At 38.6% G+C, this 26,535-nt stretch overlaps 1 protein-coding gene across 5 annotated transcripts in view; it reads right to left on the bottom strand.

Annotated features, from left to right (window-relative positions):
* PAPPA2 (pappalysin 2) overlaps positions 1-26,535 on the bottom strand; it is a 309,250-nt gene that overhangs the window by 173,216 nt on the left and 109,499 nt on the right. For all 5 annotated transcript variants that reach the window (XM_059937054.1, XM_059937065.1, XM_059937076.1 and 2 more), the window contains one exon: positions 26,325-26,470. In XM_059937054.1, the coding sequence (XP_059793037.1) occupies positions 26,325-26,470 (146 nt within the window). The remainder of the gene's footprint in view (positions 1-26,324; positions 26,471-26,535) is intronic.

Genomic DNA, 26,535 nt, shown 5'->3' with positions numbered 1-26,535 from the left:
CAGAGAAAGACAATTATCATATGATATCACTTATATGTGGACTCTAAAAAAATTATACAAATGAACTTATTTACAAAACAGAAATAGACTCACAGATATAGAAAACAAACTTATGGTTACCAAAGGGTAAAGTGGGGGAGGGATAAATTAGGAGTATGGGCTTAACGTATACACACTACTGTATATAAAATAGGTAAACAATAGGGACCTACTGTATAGCACAGGGGACTATATTCAGTATCTTGTAATAACCTATAATGGAAAAGAATCTGAAAAAGTATATATATATCACTTTGCTGTACACCTGAAACTAACACAACATTGTAAATCATATTTCAATTTTAAAAAAAGAAGGAAGAATACATGATATATAATAAGTAAAAACCAAGTCCCAAGAGTGGCAACTCCTTCCTGTCCTCTCTGTCACTTGGGTTCAACCTACCCTCACAGGGAAATGAGCAATACTTTTCCAGGAGGAACTTAATAGAAATCAGTAAAAGATAGTACAAAATGCTACCTTCCAGGACTATTTTTAATATTCAAGCAAACCAGCATCATCTTCTGAAGTGGGTACTTATGCCCCACACTTTCCTCCATTTTCGTTACAAACAACACGGGTCATACTCCAAGAGGTTACAAGTGGTTACTCCTTACACCATTGCACAGAAGCCTCTCTCACACTAAGTGGCCTTTGGAGTGACCAGGGCTCTTTCTTTGGCTGTGGACTCTCACTGGAAATGTATTGATCTTTATTTAGGAGGACATTCTTTAAAAGTGCTAAGGCTATTTCCCGATCTGTTCAATGGAAATAACAAGAGTTCCTACCTCAAAGGGTTGTTATAAAAATTGAAGTATTGATAGTAATGCAGATAAATAAGCATTTAGCTTATTTTCCAGAACAAAGTAATTCAAAATGTGTATTAGACTACTGTCAATATTATTATAATTACATAATGCAGCCTGGCCACACACACTCATTTGCTCCCACCCCTCACTGGCTCCCACATAACCATCTTCATTCACCAAGAAAATGAAAGCTAGGGTCTGACCACAAACTGGGCAGACCTCACAGAGTGATACCAGACATCATCAGGCAAGGCAGACAAATACCCTCACATAAGGAGCTCTGATTTGCCTCTAAGCTGCTCACACTTTGTTTCCATATTCTGATCTTAAGACCCAGACACACCCAGAAGACAGAAATGAATTGGACAGAGTTGCAAATAGACAAGTGCCCATTCTCTTCATAGACAGCATATAGGCATTCAAAAATTATTTGCAGTAGCCTGAAATTAGTGACTGTGGGAGGAAAGGAAATCTTAAGGGATTGGGACAGTAGGCTTAATTCTTCATAGACCTTGCTGGTAGGTTCAAGACCCCTTTTAATGTAGTGTCAATACCTTTTCCTTCCTACTTCTCCAGTTTTAGAGACTATAATTATCATTTCCTACACTCAAAACCACTGTTCATTTTTGTCTTTTCTCATCTGGAAGGATAAAATTAAAACAGGGGGGGCAAGATGGCGGAAGAGTAAGACGCGGAGATCACCTTCCTTCCCACAGATACAGTAGAAATACATCTACACGTGGAACTGCTCCTACAGAACACCCAATGAACGCTGGCAGAAGACGTCAGACCTCCCAAAAGGCAAGAAAATCCCCCTGTACTTGGGTAGGGCAAAAGAAAAAAGAAATAACAGAAACAAAAGAATAGGGACGGGACCTGCACCAGTGGGAGGGAGCTGTGAAGGAGGAAAGGTTTCCACACACTAGGAAGCCCCTTCGCGGGCAGAGACTGCGGGTGGCGGAGGGGGGAAGCTTCGAAGCCACGGAGGAGAGCGCAGCCACAGGGGTGCGGAGGGCAAAGCGGAGAGACTCCCGCATGGAGGCTCGGCGCCGAGCAGCACTCACCAGCCCGAGAGGCTTGTCTGCTCAGCCGCTGGGGCGGGCGGGGGCTGGGAGCTGAGGCTTGGGCTTCGGTGCTAGCCGGGAGGGAGTCCGGGAAAAAGTCTGCAGCTGCTGAAGACGCAAGAGACTTCTTCTTGCCTCGTTGTTTCGCTGCGCGCAAGGAGAGGGGATTCAGAGCGCCGCCTAAATGAACTCCAGAGACGGGCGCGAGACGCGGCTATCAGCACGGACCCCAGAGACGGGCAGGAGATGCTAAGGCTGCTGCTGCCGCCACCAAGAAGCCTGTGTGCGAGCACAGGTCACTCTCCACACCGCCCCTCCCGGGAGCCGGTGCAGCCCGCCACCGCCAGGGTCCCGTGATCCAGGGACAACTTTCCCGGGAGAACGCACAGCGCGCCTCAGGCTGGTGCAACGTCGCGACGCCTCTCACGCCGCAGGCTCGCCCCGCCTCCTCCGTACCGCGCCCTCCCCCACGTCCTGAGTGAGCCAGAGCCCCCGAAGCAGCTGCTCCTTTAACCCTGGTCTGTCTGGGCGGGGAACAGACGCCCTCAGGCGACTTACAGGCAGAGGCGGGTCCAAATCCAAAGCTGAACCCCGGGAGCTGTACGAACAAAGAAGAGAAAGGGAAATCTCTCCCACCAGCCTCAGAAGCAGCGGATTAAAGCTCCACAAACAACTTGATGTGCCTGCATCTGTTGAATACCTGAATAGACAAGGAATCATCCCAAATTCCAGAGGTGGACTTTGGGAGCAGGATATATTAATTTTTCCCCTTTTCCTTTTTTTGTGAGTGTATATGTGTATGCTTCTGGGTGAGATTTTGCCTGTATAGCTTTGCTTTCACCATTAGTCCTAGGGTCAGGTCTGTCCGTTTTTTTTTTTACTTAAAAAATTATTTTTTCCTAATAAATGTTTTCTTAATAATTTTTTCCTTATTTTCTATTTTTAGAAATTAAAAAAATTTTTAATGTTTTTTCATATTTTTTATTTTAAAAAATTAAAAATTTTTTTTCTTAACAAATTTTTTTCTTAATAATTTTTTTTCTTATTTTTATTATAAAAAATTAATAAATCTATATTTAAAAATTAAAAAAAAATTTTTTCTCAATATATTTATTTTTAATAATTTTTTTCTTATTTTTTATTATAATAGTTTTATTTTATTTTATTTTATCCTCTTTCTTTCTTTCTATTTTTTTCTCCCTTTTATTCTGAGCTGTGTGGATGAAAGGCTCTTGGTGCTCCAGCCAGGCATCAGGGCTGTGCCTCTGAGGTGGGAGAGCCAACTTCAGGACACTGGTCCACAAGAGACCTCCCAGCTCCACGTAATACCAAACAGTGAAAATCTCACAGAGATCTCCATCTCAACATCAAGACCCAGCTTTACTCAACGACCAGCAAGCTACAGTGCTGGACACCCTATGCCAAACAACTAGCAAGACAGGAACACAGCCCCATCCATTAGCAGAGAGGCTGCCTAAAATCATAATAAGGCCACAGACACACCAAAACACACCACTAGACGTGGACGTGCCCACCAGAAAGACAAGATCCAACCTCATCCACCAGAACACAGGCACTAGTCCCCTCCACCAGGAAGCCTACACAACCCACTGAACCAACCTTAGCCACTGGGGACAGATACCAAAAACAACGGGAACTACGAACCTGCAGCCTGTGAAAAGGAGACCCCAAACACAGTAAGATAAGCAAAATGAGAAGACAAAAAACCACAAAGCAGGTGAAGGAGCAGGGTCAAAACACACCAGACCTAACAAATGAAGAGGAAATAGGCAGTCTACCTGAAAAAGAATTCAGAATAATGATAGGAAAGATGATCCAAAATCTTGGAAATAGAATAGACAAAATGCAAGAAACATTCAACAAGGACGTAGAAGAACTAAAGAGGAACCAAGCAACGATGAAAAACACAATAAATGAAATTAAAAATACTCTAGATGGGATCAATAGCAGAATAACTGAGGCAGAAGAACGGATAAGTGACCTGGAAGATAAAATAGTGGAAATAACTACTGCAGAGCAGAATAAAGAAAAAAGAATGAAAAGAACTGAGGACAGTCTCAGAGACCTCTGGGACAACATTAAATGCACCAACATTCGAATTATAGGGGTCCCAGAAGAAGAAGAGAAAAAGAAAGGGACTGAGAGAAAATATTTAAAGAGATTATAGTTGAAAACTTCCCTAATATGGGAAAGGAAATAGTTAATCAAGTCCTGGAAGCACAGAGAGTCCCATACAGGATAAATCCAAGGAGAAACACTCTAAGACACATATTAATCAAACTATCAAAAATTAAATATAAAGAAAACATATTAAACGCAGCAAGGAAAAAACAACAAATAACACACAAGGGAATCCTCATAAGGTTAACAGCTGATCTTTCAGCAGAAACTCTGCAAGCCAGAAGAGAGTGGCAGGATATACTTAAAGTCATGAAGGAGAAAAACCTACAACCAAGGTTACTCTACCCAGCAAGGATCTCATTCAGATTTCATGGAGAAATTAAAACCTTTACAGACAAGCAAAAGCTGAGAGAGTTCAGCACCACCAAACCAGCTTTACAACAAATGCTAAAGGAACTTCTCTAGGCAAGAAACACAAGAGAAGGAAAACACCTACAATAACAAGCCCAAAATATTTAAGAAAATGGGAATAGGAACATACATATCAATAATTACCTTACATGTAAATGGATTAAGTGCTCCCACCAAAAGACACAGCCTGGCTGAATGGATACAAAAACAAGATCCATATATATGCTGTCTACAAGAGACCCATTTCAGACCTAGAGACACATACAGACTGAAAGTGAGGGGATGGAAAAAGATATTCCATGCAAATGGAAATCAAAAGAAAGCTGGAGTAGCAATTCTCATATCAGACAAAATAGACTTTAAAATAAACACTATTACAAGAGACAAAGAAGGACACTATATAATGATCAAGGGATCGATCCAAGAGGAAGGTATAACAATTGTAAATATTTATGCACCCAACATAGGAGCACCTCAATACATAAGGCAAATACTAACAGCCATAAAAGGGGAAATCGACAGCAACACAATCATAGTAGGGGACTTTAACACCCCACTTTCACCAATGGACAGATCATCCAAAATGAAAATAAATAAGGAAACACAAGCTTTAAATAATACATTAAACAAGATGGACTTAGTTGATATTTATAGGACATTCCACCCAAAAACAACAGAATACACATTTTTCTCAAGTGCTCATGGAACATTCTCCAGGATAGATCATATCTTGGGTCACAAATCAAGCCTTGGTAAATTTAAGAAAATTGAAATTGTATCAAGTATCTTTTCCGACTACAATGCTATGAGACTAGATATCAAGTACAGGAAAAGATCTGTAAAAAATACAAACACATGGAGGCTACACAATACACTACTTAATAACGAAGTGATCACTGAAGAAATCAAAGGGGAAATCAAAAAATACCTAGAAACAAATGGCAGTGGAGACACGACGACCCAAAACCTAAGGGATGCAGCAAAAGCAGTTCTAAGAGGGAAGTTTATGGCAATACAAGCCTACATCAAGAAACAGGAAACATCTCGAAGAAACAACCTAACCTTGCACCTAAAGCAATTAGAGAAAGAAGAGCAAAAAAACCCCAAAGTTAGCAGAAGGAAAGAAATCATAAAGATCAGATCAGAAATAAATGAAAAAGAAATGAAGGAAACAATAGCAAAAATCAATGAAACTAAAAGCTGGTTCTTCGAGAAGATAAACAAAATTGATAAACCATTAGCCAGACTCATCAAGAGGAAAAGGGAGAAGACTCAAATCAATAGAATTAGAAATGAAAAAGGAGAAGTAACCACTGACACTGCAGAAATACAAACGATCATGAGAGATTACTACAAGCAACTCTATGCCAATAAAATGGACAACCTGGAAGAAATGGACAGATTCTTAGAAATGCACAACCTACCGAGACTGAACCAGGAAGAAATAGAAAATATGAACAGACCAATCACAAGCACTGAAATTGAAACTGTGATTAAAAATCTTCCAACAAACAAAAGCCCAGGACCAGATGGCGTCACAGGCGAATTCTATCAAACATTTAGAGAAGAGCTAACACATATCCTTCTCAAACTCTTCCAAAATATTGCAGAGGGAGGAACACTCCCCAACTCATTCTATGAGGCCACCATCAACCTGATACAAAAACCAGACAAAGCTGTCACAAAGAAAGAAAACTACAGGCCAATATCACTGATGAACATAGATGCAAAAATCCTCAACAAAATACTAGCAAACAGAATCCAACAGCACATTAAAAGGATTATACACCATGATCAAGTGGGGTTTATTCCAGGAATGCAAGGATTCTTCAATATACGCAAATCAATCAACGTGATACATCATATTAACAAATTGAAGGAGAAAAACCATATGATCATCTCAATAGATGCAGAGAAAGCTTTCGACAAAATTCAACACCCATTTATGATAAAAGCCCTGCAGAAAGTAGGCATAGAGGGAACTTTCCTCAACATAATAAAGGCCATATATGACAAACCCACAGCCAACATTGTCCTCAATGGTGAAAAACTGAAACCATTTCCACTAAGATCAGGAACAAGACAAGGTTGCCCACTCTCACCACTATTATTCAACATAGTTTTGGAAGTGTTAGCCACAGCAATCAGAGAAGAAAAAGAAATAAAAGGAATCCAAATCGGAAAAGAAGAAGTAAAGCTGTCACTGTTTGCAGATGACATGATACTATACACAGAGAATCCTAAAGATGCTACCAGAAAACTACTAGAGCTAATCAATGAATTTGGTAAAGTAGCAGGATACAAAATTAATGCACAGAAATCTCTTGCATCCCTATATACTAATGATGAAAAATCTGAAAGTGAAATTAAGAAAACACTCCCGTTTACCATTGCAACAAAAAGAATAAAATATCTAGGAATAAACCTACCTAAGGAGACAAAAGACCTGTATGAAGAAAATTATAGGACACTGATGAAAGAAATTAAAGATGATACAAATAGATGGAGAGATATACCATGTTCTTGGATTGGAAGAATCAACATTGTGAAAACGACTCTACTACCCAAAGCAATCTACAGATTCAATGCAATCCCTATCAAACTACCACTGGCATTTTTCACAGAACTAGAACAAAAAATTTCACAATTTGTATGGAAACACAAAAGACCCCGAATAGCCAAAGCAATCTTGAGAACGAAAAATGGAGCTGGAGGAATCAGGCTCCCTGACTTCAGACTATATTACAAAGCTTCAGTAACCAAGACAGTTTGGTACTGGCACAAAAACAGAAATATAGATCAATGGAACAGGATAGAAAGCCCAGAGATAAACCCAAGCACATATGGTCACCTTATCTTTGATAAAGGAGGCAAGCATATACAGTGGAGAAAAGACAGCCTCTTCAATAAGTGGTGCTGGGAGAATTGGACAGGTACATGTAAAAGTATGAAATTAGAACACTCCCTGACACCATACACAAAAATAAACTCAAAATGGATTAAAGACCTATGTGTAAGGCCAGACACTATCAAACTCTTAGAGGAAAACATAGGCAGAACACTCTATGACATAAATCACAGCAAGATCCTTTTTGACCCAGCTCCTAGAGAAATGGAAATAAAAACACAAATAAACAAATGGGACCTAATGAAACTTAAAAGCTTTTGCACAGCAAAGGAAACCATAAACAAGACCAAAAGACAACCCTCAGAATGGGAGAAAATATTTGCAAATGAAGCAACTGACAAAGCATTAATCTCCAAGATTTACAAGCAGCTCATGCAGCTCAATGACAAAAAAACAAACAACCCAATCCAAAAATGGGCAGAAGACCTAAATAGACATTTCTCCAAAGAAGATATACAGATGGCCAACAGACACATGAAAGAATGCTCAACATCATTAATCATTAGAGAAATGCAAATCAAAACTACAATGAGGTATCATCTCACACCGGTCAGAATGGCCATCATCAAAAAATCTGCAAACAATAAATGCTGGAGAGGGTGTGGAGAAAAGGGAACCCTCTTGCACTGTTGGTGGGAATGTAAATTGATACAGCCACTATGGAGAACAGTATGGAGGTTCCTTAAAAAACTACAAATAGAACTACCCTATGACCCAGCAATCCCACTACTGGGCATATACCCTGAGAAAACCATAATTCAAAAAGAGTCATGTACCAAAATGTTCATTGCAGCTCTATTTACAATAGCCAGGACATGGAAGCAACCTAAGTGTCCATCATCGGATGAATGGATAAAGAAGATGTGGCACATATATACAATGGAATATTACTCAGCCATAAAAAGAAATGAAATGGAGGTATTTGTAATGAGGTGGATGGAGTTAGAGTCTGTCATACAGAGTGAAGTAAGTCAGAAAGAGAAAAACAAATACAGTATGCTAACACATATATATGGAATCTAAGGGGAAAAAAAAAAAAGGTCATGAAGAACCTAGTGGCAAGATGGGAATAAAGACACAGACCTGCTAAAGAATGGACTTGAGGATATGGGGAGGGAGAGGGGTGAGATGTGACAGGGTGAGAGAGTGTCATGGACATATATACACTACCAAATGTAAAATAGATAGCTAGTGGGAAGAAGCCGCATAGCACAGGGAGATCAGCTCGGTGCTTTGTGACCACCTAGAGGGGTGGGATAGGGAGGGTGGGAGGGAGGGAGATGCAAGAGGGAAGAGATATGGGAACATATGTATATGTATAACTGATTCACTTTGTTATAAAGCAGAAACTAACACACCATTGTAAAGCAACTATACTTCAATAAAGATGTTTAAAACAAAGAACAAAACAAAACAAAACAAAACAAAAAAAACATAATTGAGGGATAAATGTGATAGGATGGGAGGGACGGGATTCCCTTTCCTACAATAGAATTCCTTCCTTTGTGTTCTCTGCTCTCACCTGCCACTTTGAAACAGGAAGTAGAAAAACATGTCAATATATGTTTCAACCATACCTTGGCCCTTCAGTCTTCACTCTGAGACACTATTAGACTCTCTCTACTCTCATTCACCTCCCCAACACCTGTCCTACAAGGCTTCCTAGGGACTGACCACCAGACCAAGAGTACCTACTCAGGGGAAATTTTGAAGTAATAGTGTGAATTGAGGGGCAACATTTTGGAAATACTAACATTTCACTCAAGTGGTTCCTTGCCTCCCTCCCCCTTACCTTACTGCCAGACTCTCTTGCATACATTCATTACCTGCATTCATTCATTTCCTTACATTACAGAGTGAAAAGCAAGGAAAGAAGTCCTTTTCTGGATGTGAGATTTCCAAAACCTATACCATTCCCTGAGAGGACTCCATGGTTTAGCCAGCATGATAGATAAATGGAGGAAAGTAATCCTTGCCTCACATTACCAACACTACCACCACATTTTAGCCTAGAAAAGATTCTCCTAAGCTGGAGGAAAAGAGATAAAAAGGAAATAATGGGAATGTATAGACGGTGGTGGGTCCAGATAAAATGGACTGTAATCCATCTTTTGAGACCCCAGTAAAGGGATAAAGATTCAAAATAGGTGCATGTGATCTGACAACAGGGGGGGTTTGCCTCATTCCAGTGATGGATTCCTGAGTAAGGAGCCTAGTTCTAAAGAAGAATGCTGACCAGTGAGGCTAAGAGGGCAGGGTGATAGAGAGCCTTCCAGAGAATCCCTGAAGGTGAAGGACCCTGTGATGGGAACAAGGGTCATCTTAGGTTACCAGCATCACCTGATGACTAAGGACAAAATGGATCCTTCCATCTATGGCCTTGGTATTTATAAGTCAGCTCTACAGTTAGATACAGACCCAGGCAAAAGAAACTCAATTGACTAAGAATAAATTTCTACTACCCAGCAACACTGGGGCTCAAAATAAGTATAAAGTTCATTATAGAAGAATAAATAAAAGTTACATTTCTTGCATACCTGAATGTTGTACTGGAACTTGAACTCACCACATGCCAGTACCACTTACTTGTACATAGAACATAATATGAATGGGGCTCTCTGGATTTAGCAACTGGTGGCCATGTGTGGCGCAGCTGTTGCTTAACGGACTGGCGGGGAGCACAAGTGCCTTCTTAGGAGACCTTTCAGCCTTGATTACAATAGACGAACTAAAACACTAAGACAGGGTTGTTGTGTGGTCCAGAGGATGGTGCAGGGGAAGAAAAGAGAGAAGTTGCTGATTAAAAGATTAAATCTCAGTAGCAGACAGCCAAGCTCCCAAAGTGATGCTGTATCCAAGTTCCAACTGGCTTTTCCCAGCTTAAGCGCAAGACCGCCAGAGTAGCACGTGGCAAAGAGAATGATTCCCAAAGTCACTTCTATTAAAAAAAAAAAAAAAAAGGAAACTCAGGCAGCTTGAGGAAAGGACATGAGTTGAAATGACTTTAAAAGAGTTCTGTAAAACTTTTAGGGCTGAATGTTATATGCCCATAAAACAAGGAGGTTCAGAGCTGGTCTGCAGGTGCCTCCATAATTACTTCCAGTTACTGGCTGAGACACACTCCCCCAAACACGCTCTGCAAGGAAGCGACAAAGCTATCAAAGTGTGTGGGGGTCCAAGGAAGGAGCACTTTGGAGCAGGGCAAGGGAAGGAAGTGGTAGAGGTGGGCTGACAGATAAAGGGAAAGAAATGGAAAAGGTTAAAAAAAAAAAAGTCACAAGTGCTTAGAAAATGAAGTAAATTTTTAACAGAACCAGCCCAGGAACCATTCATCTCCAAATCTTATATTGGCTTCTTAGTTTTACAGCCTGTGGTCTCATTAGAAAGAAGTCCTAGTTCTGGACAAGACTGAACAAAGAGAAGAATGTGTAGAGGGTAAAGATTTTGCAAAGTCTGATGTCATTTTTTGTCTCCTTTTAAACTCTTTCAGCCACTCCTACCCACAACTGGCAAGCACTCTGGGCTTGCTTTTTTTTTTTTTTTTTAACATCTTTATTGGAGTATAATTGCTTTACATTGCTGTGTTAGTTTCTGCTATATAAAAAAGTGGATCAGCCCTACATATACATATATCCCCTCCCTCTTGTGTCTCCCTCCCACACTCCCTATCCCACCCCTCTAGGTGGTCACAAAACACGGAGCTGATCTCCCTGCGGTGTGGCTGCTTCCCACAAGCTATATATTTCACATTTGGTAGTGTATATAAATCCATGCCACTCTCTCACTTCGTCCCAGCTTACACTTCCCCTTGCCCATGTCCTCAAGTCCATTCTCTGCATCTGTGTCTTTATTCCTGTCCTGCCCTTAGGTTCTTCAGAACCTTTTTTTTTTTTTTTTTTAGATTCCATATATATGTGTTAGCATACGGTATTTGATTTTTTCTTTCTGACTTACTTCACTGTGTATGACAGACTCAAGGTCCATCCACCTCACTACAAATAACTCAATTTCATTTTCTTTTATGGCTGAGTAAAATTGTGTTGCATTTATGTACCACATCTTCCTTATCCATTCATCTGTCAGTGGACATTTAGGTTACTTCCATGTTCTGGCTATTGTAAATAGAGCTGCAATGAACATTGTGGTACATGACTCTTTCTGAATTATAGTTTTCTCAGGGTATATGCCCAGTAATGGGATTGCTGGGTCATAGGGTAGTTCTTTATTTAGCTTTTTAAGGAACCTCCATACTGTTCTCCATAGTGGCTGTATCAATTTACATTCCCACCAACAGTGCAAGAGGGTTCCCTTTTCTCCACGCCCTCTCCAGCATTTATAGTTTGTAGATTTTTTGATGATGGTCATTCTGACTGGTGTGAGGTGATACCTCATTGTAGTTTTGATCTGCATTTCTCTAATGATTAGTAATGTTGAGCATCCTTTCAAGTGTTTGTTGGCAATCTGTATATCTTCTGTGGAGAAATGTCTATTTAGGTCTTCTGCCCATTTTTGGATTGGGTTGTTTAATTTTTTGATATTGAGCTGCATGAGCTGCTTGTATATTTTGGAGATTAATCCTTTGTCAATTCTTTCATTTGCAAACATTTTCTCCCATTCTGAGGGTTGTCTTTTCATCTTGTTTATGGTTAACTTTGCTATGCAAAAGCTTTTAAGTTCCATTAGGTCCCATTTGTTTATTTGTGTTTTTATTTCCATTTCTCTAGGAGGTGGGCCAAAAAGGATCTTGCTGTGATTTAAATCATAGAGTGTTCTGCCTATATTTTCCTCTAAGAGTTTTATAGTCTCTGGCCTTACATTTAGGTCTTTAATCCAATTTGAGTTTATTTCTGTGTATGGTGTTAGGAGGTGTTCTAATTTCATTCTTTTACATGTAGCTGTCCAGTTTTCCCAGCACCACTTATTGAAGAGGCTGTCTTTTCCCCATTGTAAATTCTTGCCTCCTTTATCAAAGATAAGGTGACCATATGTGCTTGGGTTTATCTCTGGGCTTTCTATCCTGTTCCATTGATCTATATTTCTGTTTTTGTGCCAGTACCATACTGTCTTGATTACTGTAGCTTTGTAGTATAGTCTGATGTCAGAGAGCTTGATTCCTCCAGCTCTGTTTTTCTTTCTCAAGATTGCTTTGGCTATTCGGGGTCTTTTGTGTTTCCATACAAATTGTGAAATTTTTTGTTCTTGTTCTATGAAAAATGCCATTGGTAGATTGATAGGGATTGCACTGAATCTGTAGATCACTTTGGATATTATAGTCATTTTCACAATGTTGATCCTTCCAATCCAAGAACATGGTATATCTCTCCATCTATTTGTATCATCTTTACTTTCTTGCATCAGTGTCTTATAGTTTTCTGCATACAGGTATTTTGTCTCCTTAGTTACGTTTACTCCTAGGTATTTTATTCTTTTTGTTGCAATGGTAAATGGGAGTGTTTCCTTAATTTCCCTTTCAGATTTTTCATCATTAGTGTACAGGAATGCAAGAGATTTCTCTGCATTACTTTTGTCTCCTGCTATTTTACCCAATTCATTGATTAGCTCTAGTATTTTTCTGGTAGCATCTTTAGGATTCTCTATGTATAGTATCGTGTCATCTGCAAACAGTGACGATTTTATTTCTTCTTTTGTGATTTGGATTCCTATTATTTCTTTTTCTTCTCTGATTGCTGTGGCTAACACTTCCAAAACTGTGTTGAATAATAGTGGTGAGAGTGGGCAACCTTGCCTTGTTCCTGATCTTAGTGGAAATGGTTTCAGTTTTTCACCATTGAGAACGATGTTGGCTGTGGGTTTGTCGTATATGGCCTTTATTATGTTGAGGTAAGTTCCCTCTATGCCTACTTTCTGGAGGCATTTTATCATAAATGAGTGTTGAATTTTGTCAAAAGCTTTTTCATCATCTATTGAGATGATCATATGGTTTTCTCCTTCAATTTGTTAATATGGTGTATCACATTGATTGATTTGTGTATATTGAAGAATCCTTGCATTCCTGGGATAAACCGCATTTGATCATGGTGTATGATCCTTTTAATGTGTTGTTGGATTCTGTTTGCTAGTATTTTGTTGAGGATTTTTGCATCTATGTTCATCAGCGATATTGGCCTGTAGTTTTCTTTCTTTGTGACAGCTTTGTCTGGTTTTTGTATCAGGTTGATTGATGGTGGCCTCGTAGAATGAATTTGGGAGTGTTCCTCCCTCTGCTATAGTTTGGAAGAGTGTGAGAAGGATATGTGTTAGCTCTTCTCTAAATGTTTGATAGAATTCGTCTGTGAATACATCTGGTCCTGGGCTTCTGTTTGTTGGAAGATTTTTAATCACTGTCTCAATTTCAGCGCTTGTGATTGGTCCCTTTATATTTTCTATTTCTTCCTGCTTCAGTCTTGGAAGGTTGTGCTTTTCTAAGAATTTGCCCATTTCTTCCAGGTTGTCCATTTTATTGGCATATAATTGCTTGCAGTAATCCCTCATTATTCTTTGTATTTCTGCAGGGTCAGCTGTTACTTCTCCTTTTTCATTTCTAATTCTATTGATTTGAGTCTTGTCCCTTTTTTTTTTTTTTTTTGATGAGTCTGGCTAATGGTTTATCAATTTTGTTTATCTTCTCAAAGAACCAGCTCTTTGTTTTATTGATCTTTGCTCTTGTTTCCTTCATTTCTTTTTCATTTATTTCTGATCTGATCATTATGATTTCTCTTCTTCTGCAAACTTTGTGGGTTTTTTTGTTCTTCTTTCTCTAATTGCTTTAGGGGTAAGGTTAGGTTGTTTACCTGAGATTTTTCTTGTTTCTTGAGGTAGGATTGTATTGCTCTAAACTCCCCTCTTAGAAATGCTTTTGCTGCATCGCATAGGTTTTGGGTTGTCGTTTTTCCATTGTCATTTGTTTCTAGGTATTTTTTGATTTCCTCTTTGATTTCTTCAGTGATCCCTTTGTTATTTAGTAGTGTATTGTTTAGCCTCCATGTATTTGTATTTTTTACAGATTTTTTCGGTAATTGATATCTAGTCTCATAGCGTTGTGGTCGGAAAAGATACTTGATACGATTTCAATTTTCTTAAATTTACCAAGGCTTGATTTGTGACCCAAGATATGATCTATCCTGGAGAATGTTCCATGCGCACTTGAGAAGAAAGTGTATTCTGTTGTTTTTGGATGGAATGTCCTATAAATATCAATTAAGTCCATCTTGTTAAATGTATCATTTAAAGCTTGTGTTTCCTTATTTATTTTCATTTTGGATGATCTGTCCATTGGTGAAAGTGGAGTGTTAAGTCCCCCACTATGATTGCTTTACTGTCTTTTTCCTTTTATGGCTGTTAGCATTTGCCTTATGTAGTGAGGTGCTCCTATGTTGGGTGCATAAATATTTACAATTGTTGTATCTTTTTCTTGGATTGATCCCTTGATGAATCCAAGATTGATCATTATGTAGTGTCCTTCTGTGTCTCTTGGAATAGTCTTTATTTTAAAGTCTATTTTGTGATATTATAATTGGCACTCCATCTTTCTTTTGACTTCCATTTGCATGGAATATCTTTTTCCATCCCCTCACTTTCAGTCTGTATGTGTCCCTAGGTCTGAAGTGGGTCTCTTGTAGACAGCATATATAGAGGTCATGTTTTTGTATCCATTCAGCCAGTCTGTGTCTTTTGGTTGGAGCATTTAATCCATTTACATTTAAGGCAGTTATCGCTGTGTATGTTCCTATTACCATTTTCTTAACTGTTTTGGGCTTGTTATTGTAGGTCATTTCCTTTTCTTGTGTTTCCTGCATAGAGAATTTCCTTTAGCATTTGTTGTAAAGCTGGTTTGATGGTGCTGAATTCTCTTAGCTTTTGCTTGTCTGTAAAGGTTTTAATTTCTCTGTTGAATCTGAATGAGTTCCTTGCTGAGTAGAGTAATCTTTGTTGTAGGTTTTTCCCTTTCATCACTTTAAATATGTCCTGCCATTCCCATCTGGATTGCAGATTTTCTGCTGAAAGATCAGCTGTTAACCTTATGGGGATTCCCTTGTATGCTATTTGTTGCTTTCCCTTGCTGCTTTCAATATTTTTTCTTTGTATTTAATTTTTGATAGTTTGATTAATATGTGTCTTGGCGTGTTTCTCCTTGAATTAATCCTGTATGGGACTCTCTGTGCTTCCAGGACTTGATTGACTATTTCCTTTCCTATATTAAGGAAGTTTTCAACTATAATCTCTTCAAATATTTTCCAGTCCCTTTCTTTTTCTCTTCTTCTGGGACACCTATAATTCAAATGCTGTTTTGTTTAATGTTTTCTCAGAAGTCTCTGAGACTGTTCTCAATTCTTTTCATTCTTTTTTTCTTTATTCTGCTCTGTGGTAGTTATTTCCACTATTTTATCTTTCAGGTCACTTATCCATTCTTCTGCCTCAGTTTTTATGCTATTGATTTCTTCTAGTGAATTTTTAATTTCATTTATTGTGCTGTTCATCATTGTTTGCTTGCTCTTTAGTTCTTCCAGGTCCTTCTTAAATGTTTCTTGTATTTTCTCCATTCCATTTCCAAGATTTTGGATCATCTTTACTATCATTACTCTGAATTCTTTTTCAGGTAGACTGCCTATTTCTTCTTCATTTGTTTGGTCTGGTGGGTTTTTACTTTGTGCCTTCATCTGCTATGTATTTCTCTATCTTCTCATTTTGCTTAACTTACTGCATTTGGGGTATCCTTTTCTCAGGTTGCATGTTTGTAGTTCCCATTGTTTTTGGTGTCTGCCCGCAGTGAGTAAGGTTGGTTCACTGGGTTGTGTAAGCTTCCTGGTGGAGGGGACTGGTGCCTGTGTTCTGGTGGATGAGGCTGGATCTTGTCTTTTTGGTGTAGAACTGCATCCAGTGGTGTGTTTCGGGGTGTCTGTGAACTTAATATGATTTTAGGCAGCCTCTGTGCTAATGGGTGGGGTTGTATTCCTGTCTTGCTAGTTGTTTGGCATGGAGTGTCCAGCACTGGAGCTTGCTGGTCGTTGAGTGGAGCTGGGTTTTAGCATTGAGATGGAGATCTCTGGGAGACCTCTCGCTGATTGATATAACATGGGGCTGGGAGGTCTCTGGTGGTTCAATGTCCTGAACTCAGCTCTCCCACCTCAGAGGCTCAAGCCTGACACCCGGCTGGAGCACCAAGAGCCTGTCAGCCACACAGCAACAAAGAATGGAGGAGTGGTTTTGTGTGGTCTGCTAGCCTTCTTCTACTAGTCCCTGTTTTTCCAATCCATTCAGGAAGCAGATTCCTGTTTTCATGTTGTATTGATTTTCTATTGCCATTGTTCTTTCAATGTGTCCTCAGCTACCCAGGGCTCAGCCACCTCACTCTCCTCGGCTGTGGGCCCTGGGGACTCAGAACTGCATGTGGCCCATCCTCCCACAGGGTTGGGGGTGGGGCAGGGGTGGAGCCCCGCCCTGGGCCTGGCATCGGGGACAGGTGAACACCACTAGCCCTGCTCAAGCTATGGAAGAAGAACCTGCAATCTGGAGAAGAACTGGTGTTCCGGCTGGACCACTATGAAGACAAGGCCATGTGGCACATCTTCCTCATTAGATACTCCCAGTACCACATGGATGCCTCCCTCACTCCGGGCTTTCTAACCCCTCCCATACCATACCATGGGAGAGAAGTCATTTGATTAACGAAAACTGAAGATGTTATCACTGAGGCCTTGGAGACTTATGATGTACTCCTTTCCTTGTTTCTGGATGAGGGCGGTGCTTCAAACACCCACAACCTCATACTACAGAGTATGAATGGGTAAGATATTTTCTACAATTGATTTATCAATTCAGCATTTATTGAGCATCTATTCAGTGTCAGGTACTGTTCTAGGCACTAAAGATTCAATGATTACTAGGACATATTTTAAGAAAGGAGATCTTTCAAGGCATCACACACAAAGGTGATTATTTATTCCACCTACTTATAAACGTATAAACCTATCTTTGGGACACCCCAATTTCAGGGCACTTAGTTCATACCCTAGGATAATTTTTTCCAAAGTTTCAATATCCAAGAGTGTTCACTATGTTTGAAACCCCAAGGCACCTAAAATTACCCCATTTGCTGAATATTATCTTCTGACAAATAATCTACAGTAGCAGCCAGTGGGTAATTCCAAGGAACAGTCCTCATCCTGTTCATGTCCTGTAGCCTGTCTCATTAACGACGCTCTAAGTCCTCATATGGACATGGTGTGCTCCAGTTTACATGTCCTGTTTATTCCTTGTCTTGGGAAAGAATCACTCCACTCTGGCATAGTGAAGAGGGGACAGAGTGGAGAGGAACAAAATTGCTTTGCTCTAGCCCAACCATTCAGTGATTTGTTGTACCAGAGTGTGCTTCCCTTTACCTCCTGTGGATTCTTCTACCTCTCCCACGCTGGCTCCTGCACCCATACTCCACAGAAACAATTAGGCTGAGATAACCGGAGACTTCCCACTTGCCAAATCAATGTCTATTTCTCACCCACATTGTGCATGAATGTGTCACAATTGATGTAACACCCTAATCTCAATGTCAACTGTTTGGTTAGGAGGAAGTTAAGCTTTGTTTGGGGTTGGGGGGATCCCCTATAAAAGTTCTAGTTGAGGGAAGGATATCTCCCCTCAGAGCTCATGTCTGCTGCTTTTGTCTTCCCCTTATCCCCTCATGCAGCTATTGCTTTGCTTTCTGCCAGATGCCTGCCACATCTGCGTCACCCCTGTGGTAGCTGTTCTCCAGTCCATCTGGCCCCATGACACCCACAGACCCTCATCAGGCACTACCCATCTCCCCCAAACTTCCAACAATCATTTATTCTTTCCTTCTGTGACTTATAAGGAGCCTCCCTTTGTTTCTTATAAGCTGCTTTACCACTGCAAGCAATTGGACACCTAAAAACACTTTTTTTCCCCCCCTAGAAAGCCAACATCTTTCTAGGGCACTGAAAATCTCTAGGATGGAGATGAAGTAGGTGGGAAGCTAAGGGCCCAACTAGCAACAGCAGCCATGGTATTTGGAACTTCTATTGCTGCTGCTGCTACTACTACTAATGGAGCTAATATTTATTGAAACCCTACTATGTGCCAGGTAGTCTTCCTCATGCTTGTTATTCCCATTTTATATGTGAGGTGACTTGCTCAAGATACATTTCTTCCTATCTTTCGGAAGCCATAGCCCACTCTATCACTCTAAGACATTTTTTTCCTCCGAGGGTCACATTATCTGGACTCCTTGGAAGATCCCATATGTCTAAAGCCCCATTGTGAGCCAGGTTCAAGTTCCCTCCCACAAGATTCTTGGGTCCCATGCATTGGGGCATGTTGCTTATGATCTGATCAGGATCTCTGAATGTTCCTTGGCAGTACAGACATTCCCTAGAACAATTAAGGAAGATGGTTGGTCCAGAACACTCTGAAGTGCCTAACTTCTGTGCCAGAGAGAGACCGACTGTCCTCTCTAACCTGGCCAAGATGGCCTTGTACTTATTTCATCTCTCTGAAGCACTCATATTTGTGGGCCACAAGGGACTGGCTCAAACCCCTCTCTCCTTTGTTGTCTGGTACACGCCTGAATCCTGCTCCTCCTTCTGCTTTTGTGGAAGTGCCTTTCATGATCAAATTTGTAGAGATCCCAAATTCAACACCTCCGAAACCAAACTGCCTCCCCCTTTGCTCCTGCTTTTTCTATATTTTCTACCTTGGCACCATCATCCACTCAGTCAAACAGAACTCTTTTTTTCCCCATCTACTTATTTATGTGAACAAAGTTTCTCAGTACTTAGAGCTATAAAAGAAAAAAAAAAGCAATATAAATGATGCTAAATCCTGTCTTATTATACCAATAATTACTCTTCATCCACTGACACAAGAACTAATATGGGAGAGAAAAGCCACTCTTGGCTCATTAAATATGTATTTTCCACTTTATTTACTATTCATTAATCAACATTTTAAAATATTGTTTTGATCAATTTTGGACAAGGAATCATTTCAAAAGCTAACTCAATTGAGAACAAATTTTTAACATGTTATAACTTATGATCAATATCAATGTTAATATCCTGCTTGTGATATTGTATTACAGGTTTGCAAGGTACTACCACCAGAGGAAAATGGGTAAAGCGTATGTGGAATCTCTTTGTACTATTTCCTACAACTGTATGTGAATATTCAATGATCTCAAAATAAAAACTTTAATTAAAAATATCACAAAATGTTTGTTTTTATTCAAAATATGTTTTTAGCAGAGAAATAGGTGACTAACTAAAGACTTTGAAAAAAGTATATTTATATGTTACATTAGTATAAAGTTCTATAGGAGCGATGAAATGGAAACACAAATTCAAAGCAAAAAAAGGAGCAATGAATAATTTCTCAGTGTTAAAAAAGTGCATGACCATGAATTTTTTTAATGAATGATGGTGATTATCAAATTATTATGTTACCAAAGATACATTTAGAAGGGTAGATTTAAAATGTATTTTTAAATATCAATAATTTAAAATAATATGCCAGAAATTATATTCTTTGCTATAATTTAAACTTATGGTTAAATTTTTAGGTGTTACTTTTAAAATTGATGAAGGGGTACAGAGTTTTTCAAAAGTCTTTTAGGAGGTACAAGAGAGCAAAAATAAGTTTGAAGAGCTCTGCTCTAGCCATTCCAAGGACATTCCACTTCTAAGCAAGTCTAGGTTTTTAACAGTCTAAACCTTGGCATTTACCATTTCTTTCACTATGGAATGCCCTCTCATTGTCTGCCAAGCAAACTACTGCTCATCTTTCAACTCTCCCCTCAAGCCTCAGCCCCTCTGGGAACTCTTCCCTTCTTCCCTGATGTTTTCAGCACAATCAGGCACTTTCTCATCATGTTCCTACTTGACCTCCTGTGTGGCAGCATTGTGTACTATTATAAGTGTGTATTTGCATGTCTGTATCCCAGTTGTGCTGTGCAAACCTTTACGGTGGACTCCTTTTAATTATTCTATCTCTGATATTGCCATGAAATAGATTCAACAGTTTTTCTTTGAATGAATGAATAAATAATTATGAGTATGATATTAATGGTTTATAAAAGGTCTGGTTTACCACTAATTTAAGTCTTCTGCCTTTGAAGATATGTTTTCAGTTTAAGTGCTGTATACTAAGGTTAAAGATATTCAAACCACTGAGCTCAAGGGGATCTCATTTATTCATTTACTTTACTTATAAAAAATTCTGCCCTGCATTACCACAACATTAAAAGTACAAAATCATGCTAAAGGCCAGAAACGGTGTTGATGGACCACAGATTACCTTGGTCTTTCCTCATAGTGACTTAAGCCATTTGTAGTCAGAAATTGGATTCAGTCTTAAAACTAGCGTACTTATCTGCCAGGTCACTCAGCTGACCCTCAAAATACAGGGTCTTGAATGTTGACACAGATAATCTTATCTTGAGTCTTGAAAAGACTCTGTTTAGAAAATCCTAAATGTCTTCCTCTATCATGTTATGCCAGCTGTCTGTACTACTCTACACCCGATTTAGGTCAATATGATTCCTTTGTTCAATCACAGTTATGACTGAACAAGAAAAAATAAATAATAACATGAGAAGTTTCATATTGAGTCAGATTTTCAGCTAGCCTTCTACTTCTTAAATGCACATTAAGAAACTTGTTGTAGGGGAACTAGTTATTTCTAAAAGGTTTAAGAATAAAATATAAATATCCCTAGCTTCTTCTGCAATTCATTATGAGTCAGTGACTCATGAGATAATTCAAACATTTCTTGAAACTATTTAAATTTAATAGCTTCACTCATTTGTTCAGTTATCCCTTCAATCAGTGAGCATTCAGAGAGCACCTGCTATAAGTGAAGTGTTCTACTCATGCAAAGAAGCCACAGACCTTATTTTGATTTCACCAGTTTTCACATGCAGGCTTGTGAATGTGTGTGTATGTGTGCACGTGCAAGTGTGTGTTTGTGTGTAGTTCTATGCAATTTTATCACATGTATGTATACCTTTGTATAACTACCATTAAGATTTCTCCTCTAGTATCCTTTAAGTCACTCCACACACATACCCCTCTCTCCCACACCCCTCACCCCATTCCTAACTCCTAGGAACCGCTAATTTGTTCTCTGTCTCTGTTAGTTTTTTTTTTTTTTTAATTTTGAGAATACCACATAAAATTTTGAGAATACTACACTAAATCATAAGTGTGCAACTTGTGAGATTTTTTTTCACTCTGTATAATACCCTTGACATCCACCTAAGTTGTTGCATGTATTAATACTTTGTTTCTTTTTATTGCTGTGTGATATTCCATTGTGCAGATGTATCACAGTTTGCTTAAGCAGTTAGTACTGAAGAACACTTTATCATTTCCAGTTTGGAGCTATTACAAATAAAGCTGGGTTTCGAGTGGACATGTTTTCATTCCTCTGGGATAAATGTCCAAAAGTCCAATTGCTGGGTCATACGGTAAGTGTATGTTTAATTTTTTTTTTTTTTAATTTACCCTATTCTGTGTTGCTTGCCCCATTTTTTTTTAAAATTTATTTATTTATGGCTGTGTTGGGTCTTCGTTTCTGTGCGAGGGCTTTCTCTAGTTGTGGCAAGCGGGGGCCACTCTTCATCGCGGTGCGCGGGCCTCTCACTATCGCGGCCTCTCTTGTTGCAGAGCACAGGCTCCAGACGCGCAGGCTCAGTAATTGTGGCTCACGGGCCCAGTTGCTCCACGGCATGTGGGATCTTCCCAGACCAGGGCTCGAACCCGTGTCCCCTGCATTGGCAGGCAGATTCTCAACCACTGTGCCACCAGGGAAGCCCTGTATGTTTAATTTTATAAGAAACTGCCAAAGTGTTCTCCAGAGTGGCTGTGCCATTTTACTTTCCCATCAGCAATATATGCAATATCCAGTTTCTCTGCATCCTCATCAGCATTTAGTATTGTTACTATTTTTTTTAGCTCTACTAATAAGTATAGTGATACCTCATTGTGGCTTTAATTTGCTTTTCCCTAATGGTTAATGATATTGAATATCTTTTCATGTGCTTATTTTCCATCTGTATATTCTCTTTGGTAAAATGTCTGTGTTTTTGTCCGTTTTCTAACTGGAATATTTGCTTGGTTGTTTTACTCTTGTTTTGAAAGTTCTTAATATATTCTAGATATAAATCCTTTGCGAGATGTGTGGTTTGCAAATACTTTCTCTAAGACTGCCATTTCCTTGTTCATCTTAACAGAGTGTTTCTCAGAGAAAAAGTTTTAATTTTGATTAAGTCCAATTTATCAGTTTTCATTTTTATGGACTATGCTTTGGGTGTCATATATAAGCACTCTTCACCTAGTCTTGCCCTGAAGATTTTCTCTTATGTTTTCTTTTTAAAGTTATATAGTTTTACTTTTTATATTTAAGTCTATGATCTATTTTGAGTTAATTCTTGTATAATATAAGGTGTGTATAAGCGATCTAAAATTAATAAATCAGTATTTTTTCCAGATACTGGTGTAGAAGGGGCCTTAAATTATATAATTTTATTTACTTCTTGTCTTTCGTGCCATTGTCATCATATTTTAACTCTACATATATTTTAAGCCAAAAAGACATTGTTATTACTTTTAATATTTTTATCCTTTCTAGTGTGATTCATTTCTTTTTGCATGTCTCTGTTTCCTATTGGAGTCATTTTCTTTCTGTTTGGATAGCTTTCTTCAGTATTTATTTTACTGCTGGTTTTAAATTACCTCAGTTTTTATCTGAAAATATGTTTAATTTGTCTTCATTTTAAAAGATTTTTGTTGAACATAGTATTATAAAGTGGCAATAATTCTCTTTTAGCATTTTTAAAACAATATCAATCTGTTGTCTTCTGACTTCCATAGTTTCTGTTGAAAGGTCAGCCTGTCAATCTTATTGTTGCTCCTTTTAAAGTAACGTAACTTTTTTCTCTGGCTACTTCTGAGGTTTTTCAGCACTTTTGCTATAATGAATCTAGTTGTAATTTTCTTTCTATTTATCCTTCTTGGGGTTTGTAAAACATTTTGAATCTGTGGTTTAATATTTTTTGTCACCCTGAAAAATTCTCAGCAGCTATCTCTTTGATATTATTTCTGCCCCAATATCTTTCTCCTCTTCTTCTAGAATTCCAATTTACGTTAGGAATTTTTCATCAGATCTCAAATGTCCCAAGTTGTTTTCTATATTTTTCCATCAATTTTTCTCTCTGAGCTTCAATATGTATGTTTTCTACAGTTTTCTAGTGCATTAAACCTTTCTTCTGATCATAAACCAATCTATTAATTTCTTAATTTCAGTTACTGTATTTTTGTCCTAAAATTTCCATTTTATTCATTAATATAGATTCTAGTTTTCTGAAGATACTCTTCACCTTTTTATCTATTTTTGAGCATATTAATCACAATTATCTTAAGCCAATATTCAATAACTCCAATATCTGGATAATCTGTGGGTCTGCATTTATTTAGTGATTATTTGTTTCTTTGTTTAGTTTAGTTTACCATCATTTGGTCCTATCTCTGGCATAACTGGTAATTTTTTTTTTTTTTTTACTGATTTCTGGCCACTGTGCATGAAAACTTGTAGAGGCTTTTGATGATATTGTCTTCCTCCAGAACATGTTTAATTTTCTTTTGTTAGGCAGTTAAATATAGGCAGATGACCTTCCTCCAAACAGGGATTTAAGAGTGTTTCAGGCTGAATTTTAGGCTTTGTGTAAGCTAGGCGATTTATATTTTCCCTCACACAAAGGGTATCTCAAAGCCCCTCCTTGATAGGACCTCAACTTCATTTTATTGTCCCCTCCACTATGAGATTCCTGAAATCACTGTTCAGTTTTTTAATCTGTTAGCAGTTATTTTATACTTGTTTTATGGCCACTGGCCCTCAGCATGCATAGTTTAGTAATTAGAAAATATCTTCAAATTATGAGCAGACTATCAGGCTCATTTTTTTCATGATTTCTATCTCTCTGGAAGCTTGGTCCCTCAAGTCTGGATGCCTTAGAAGGCCTGACCTTTAATTTTTGTCTCCTCAGTAGCGAGAAGCAAGCTTTAGGCTGCTTCTCTCTGCTCTGCCTCTATTACTTTCACTGAGATTTTGGCAATTTCCCTAAAGGAGAAAAAAATCTGAGTTATATGTAGAGTTCACTTCAATGTATTTTTCTTCTCACTGGGATTGGGTCCCTCAAATCCTCGTTGTCTTGGCTGATGTCTGATGTCTTCAAATAGTTAATTTTTTTTTTTTTTTGTATTTTATCCACTTTTATAGTTAAATGAATCTTGTCAATGGCCTAGTGCCAACAAAGTTAGAAAAATATTTAGGGCTCTGCTCCCAGTCCAATAATTCTTATCAAGAGGCCAAGATTTGTCTCCATAATGGCCAGGAAGATCATTTTTTAGGTTTTTTGAACAAGTAGATTTAGTATCCAATGATAGACCTAGGATTCATAGAAACAGTTGCTGGGTAAACCTAGCTGTCATATATACCAAAAAGGTAACCTTTGGTGAATCAGGTATGAACCAATTTGGAGGTAATTTCTTACAGTGTTACATGCTCCTCTGCTAGTATTGTTTTTCATGAGGATAATTCAAGATACTCAAACTCACTGCTAAATGAATTATTGGAATATAACCTTCTAGCTCACTTGTTGCTACTTTGAAGACTAGAATGACTCACATTAGCTTTCACCTGGAAAGCTCCACTCATCTCACAAATTTCTGACTTCTAATATACTGAGAACTGAAAATACAAAATTTAGTGATAAAAGGACTGCAGAGCCTTAAAACTGTATCAGATACTATAGAGCCAATGAAATCCAGCATACTAACAAAGCATTCAGTTTGGATCACCACAGGTTTAACTTTTCATTGTCTCCTCCTTTGCTTGAGATATATACCCCTTCTGGATGTTGACCTGATTCACTACAAGGATTTTTATGTTCTGGTTTCCTCTTGAACAGCCACAACATTTTTTCACCTATTGCTAACCTACTGCTCATCATTTTCCTTCCCCAATCCTTTGGACACTTGCTCATATTTTATTTGATTATCATTTCAATAATCTGGACTCCACTTCACAATGACCCCATCATACATGGGTTTGACATATACAGTATTATGTGATGTTTACTCAGTTTATTTCTCTCTGCTTCGTATTTGACTACTAAGAAGATTAATTTTGCATAATCTCTTTTAAATCACTCATAAAATGGTTTCTGGTCTCCTTCAAGCATTCTCTTTCCAACATGAAAAATTCCTCTCAATTATGGTAATTCAGTTTTAAAGTAAGTTTTGGTAGAATCCTACTCAAGACTCTTTGAAAGTATATACAAATTATATTGAATAATTACTCTTCATCCACACAAACTGATTTAATGATTCTATTGATTGGTCAGTATTTCTTTTATAATAATGATAAGATATTGTAATAAAAGGAATTAACTTTCTTAAGCATGCAGTAGTTCCACTCAGTATTAAGGTGTCACCTTTTTCCTAGGTAAGCAGGCAAGTTCCCCACCTGTTTGAATTTCCCAGAATCTCCTCAGGATTCCAATCCATGCAAGAAGCCCAGCAATCTTCTGGCTCAGTGTTTACTGCAAACCAGGTTTCACAGTCTAGCCACCTTCTTGCTAGTTTTCCCCTTGAGGCTCTCCAAGACATAAAATGGATCTTATTCCACGTCAGCAATTTATTAGCGTCTAGATTATAGATTCGGTCTAGGACATTCTGAGATTTTGCCACTGTTTGCTCTAATCCATCTTACCTGTCTGCACTGAAACATTTTGAGAGATTCTCCCAAAAGCTATTCTCAGACCAAAGCAGCTAATTCATTAAGTAAATTTATTTTTCTCTCCGTTTTTTCCCCAAATGCACTTTCATGGACTCCCTTCCAATTTCCTCATTTTTCCTACTATAGTTGGTATTCACTTTACTTACCCAGGTGACTGATGGCTTCCTTGTCCCAAGGCCAGGTGGCAGCACCTGCAAGGTCTTCCCGCACTGAGCTGGCAAAGTAGACATTGAGGAAGTGAGTGCTGTTGAGCTGCAGTGCCTCTTTCAGCTCCTTCACACTCATGTACGCCCTGGAGAGCACGTAAGAGGAGGAAATGTCACACCAAAGGATCAGTCCATAGAGAACAGTAGAGCC

The sequence above is a fragment of the Balaenoptera ricei genome, chromosome 1, assembly GCF_028023285.1.
Source record: "Balaenoptera ricei isolate mBalRic1 chromosome 1, mBalRic1.hap2, whole genome shotgun sequence".
NCBI classification, from domain to species: Eukaryota; Metazoa; Chordata; class Mammalia; order Artiodactyla; family Balaenopteridae; genus Balaenoptera; species Balaenoptera ricei.
The sequence above is the reverse complement of the archived record's forward strand: the minus strand, read 5'-3'. Positions and strand labels throughout refer to the sequence as shown.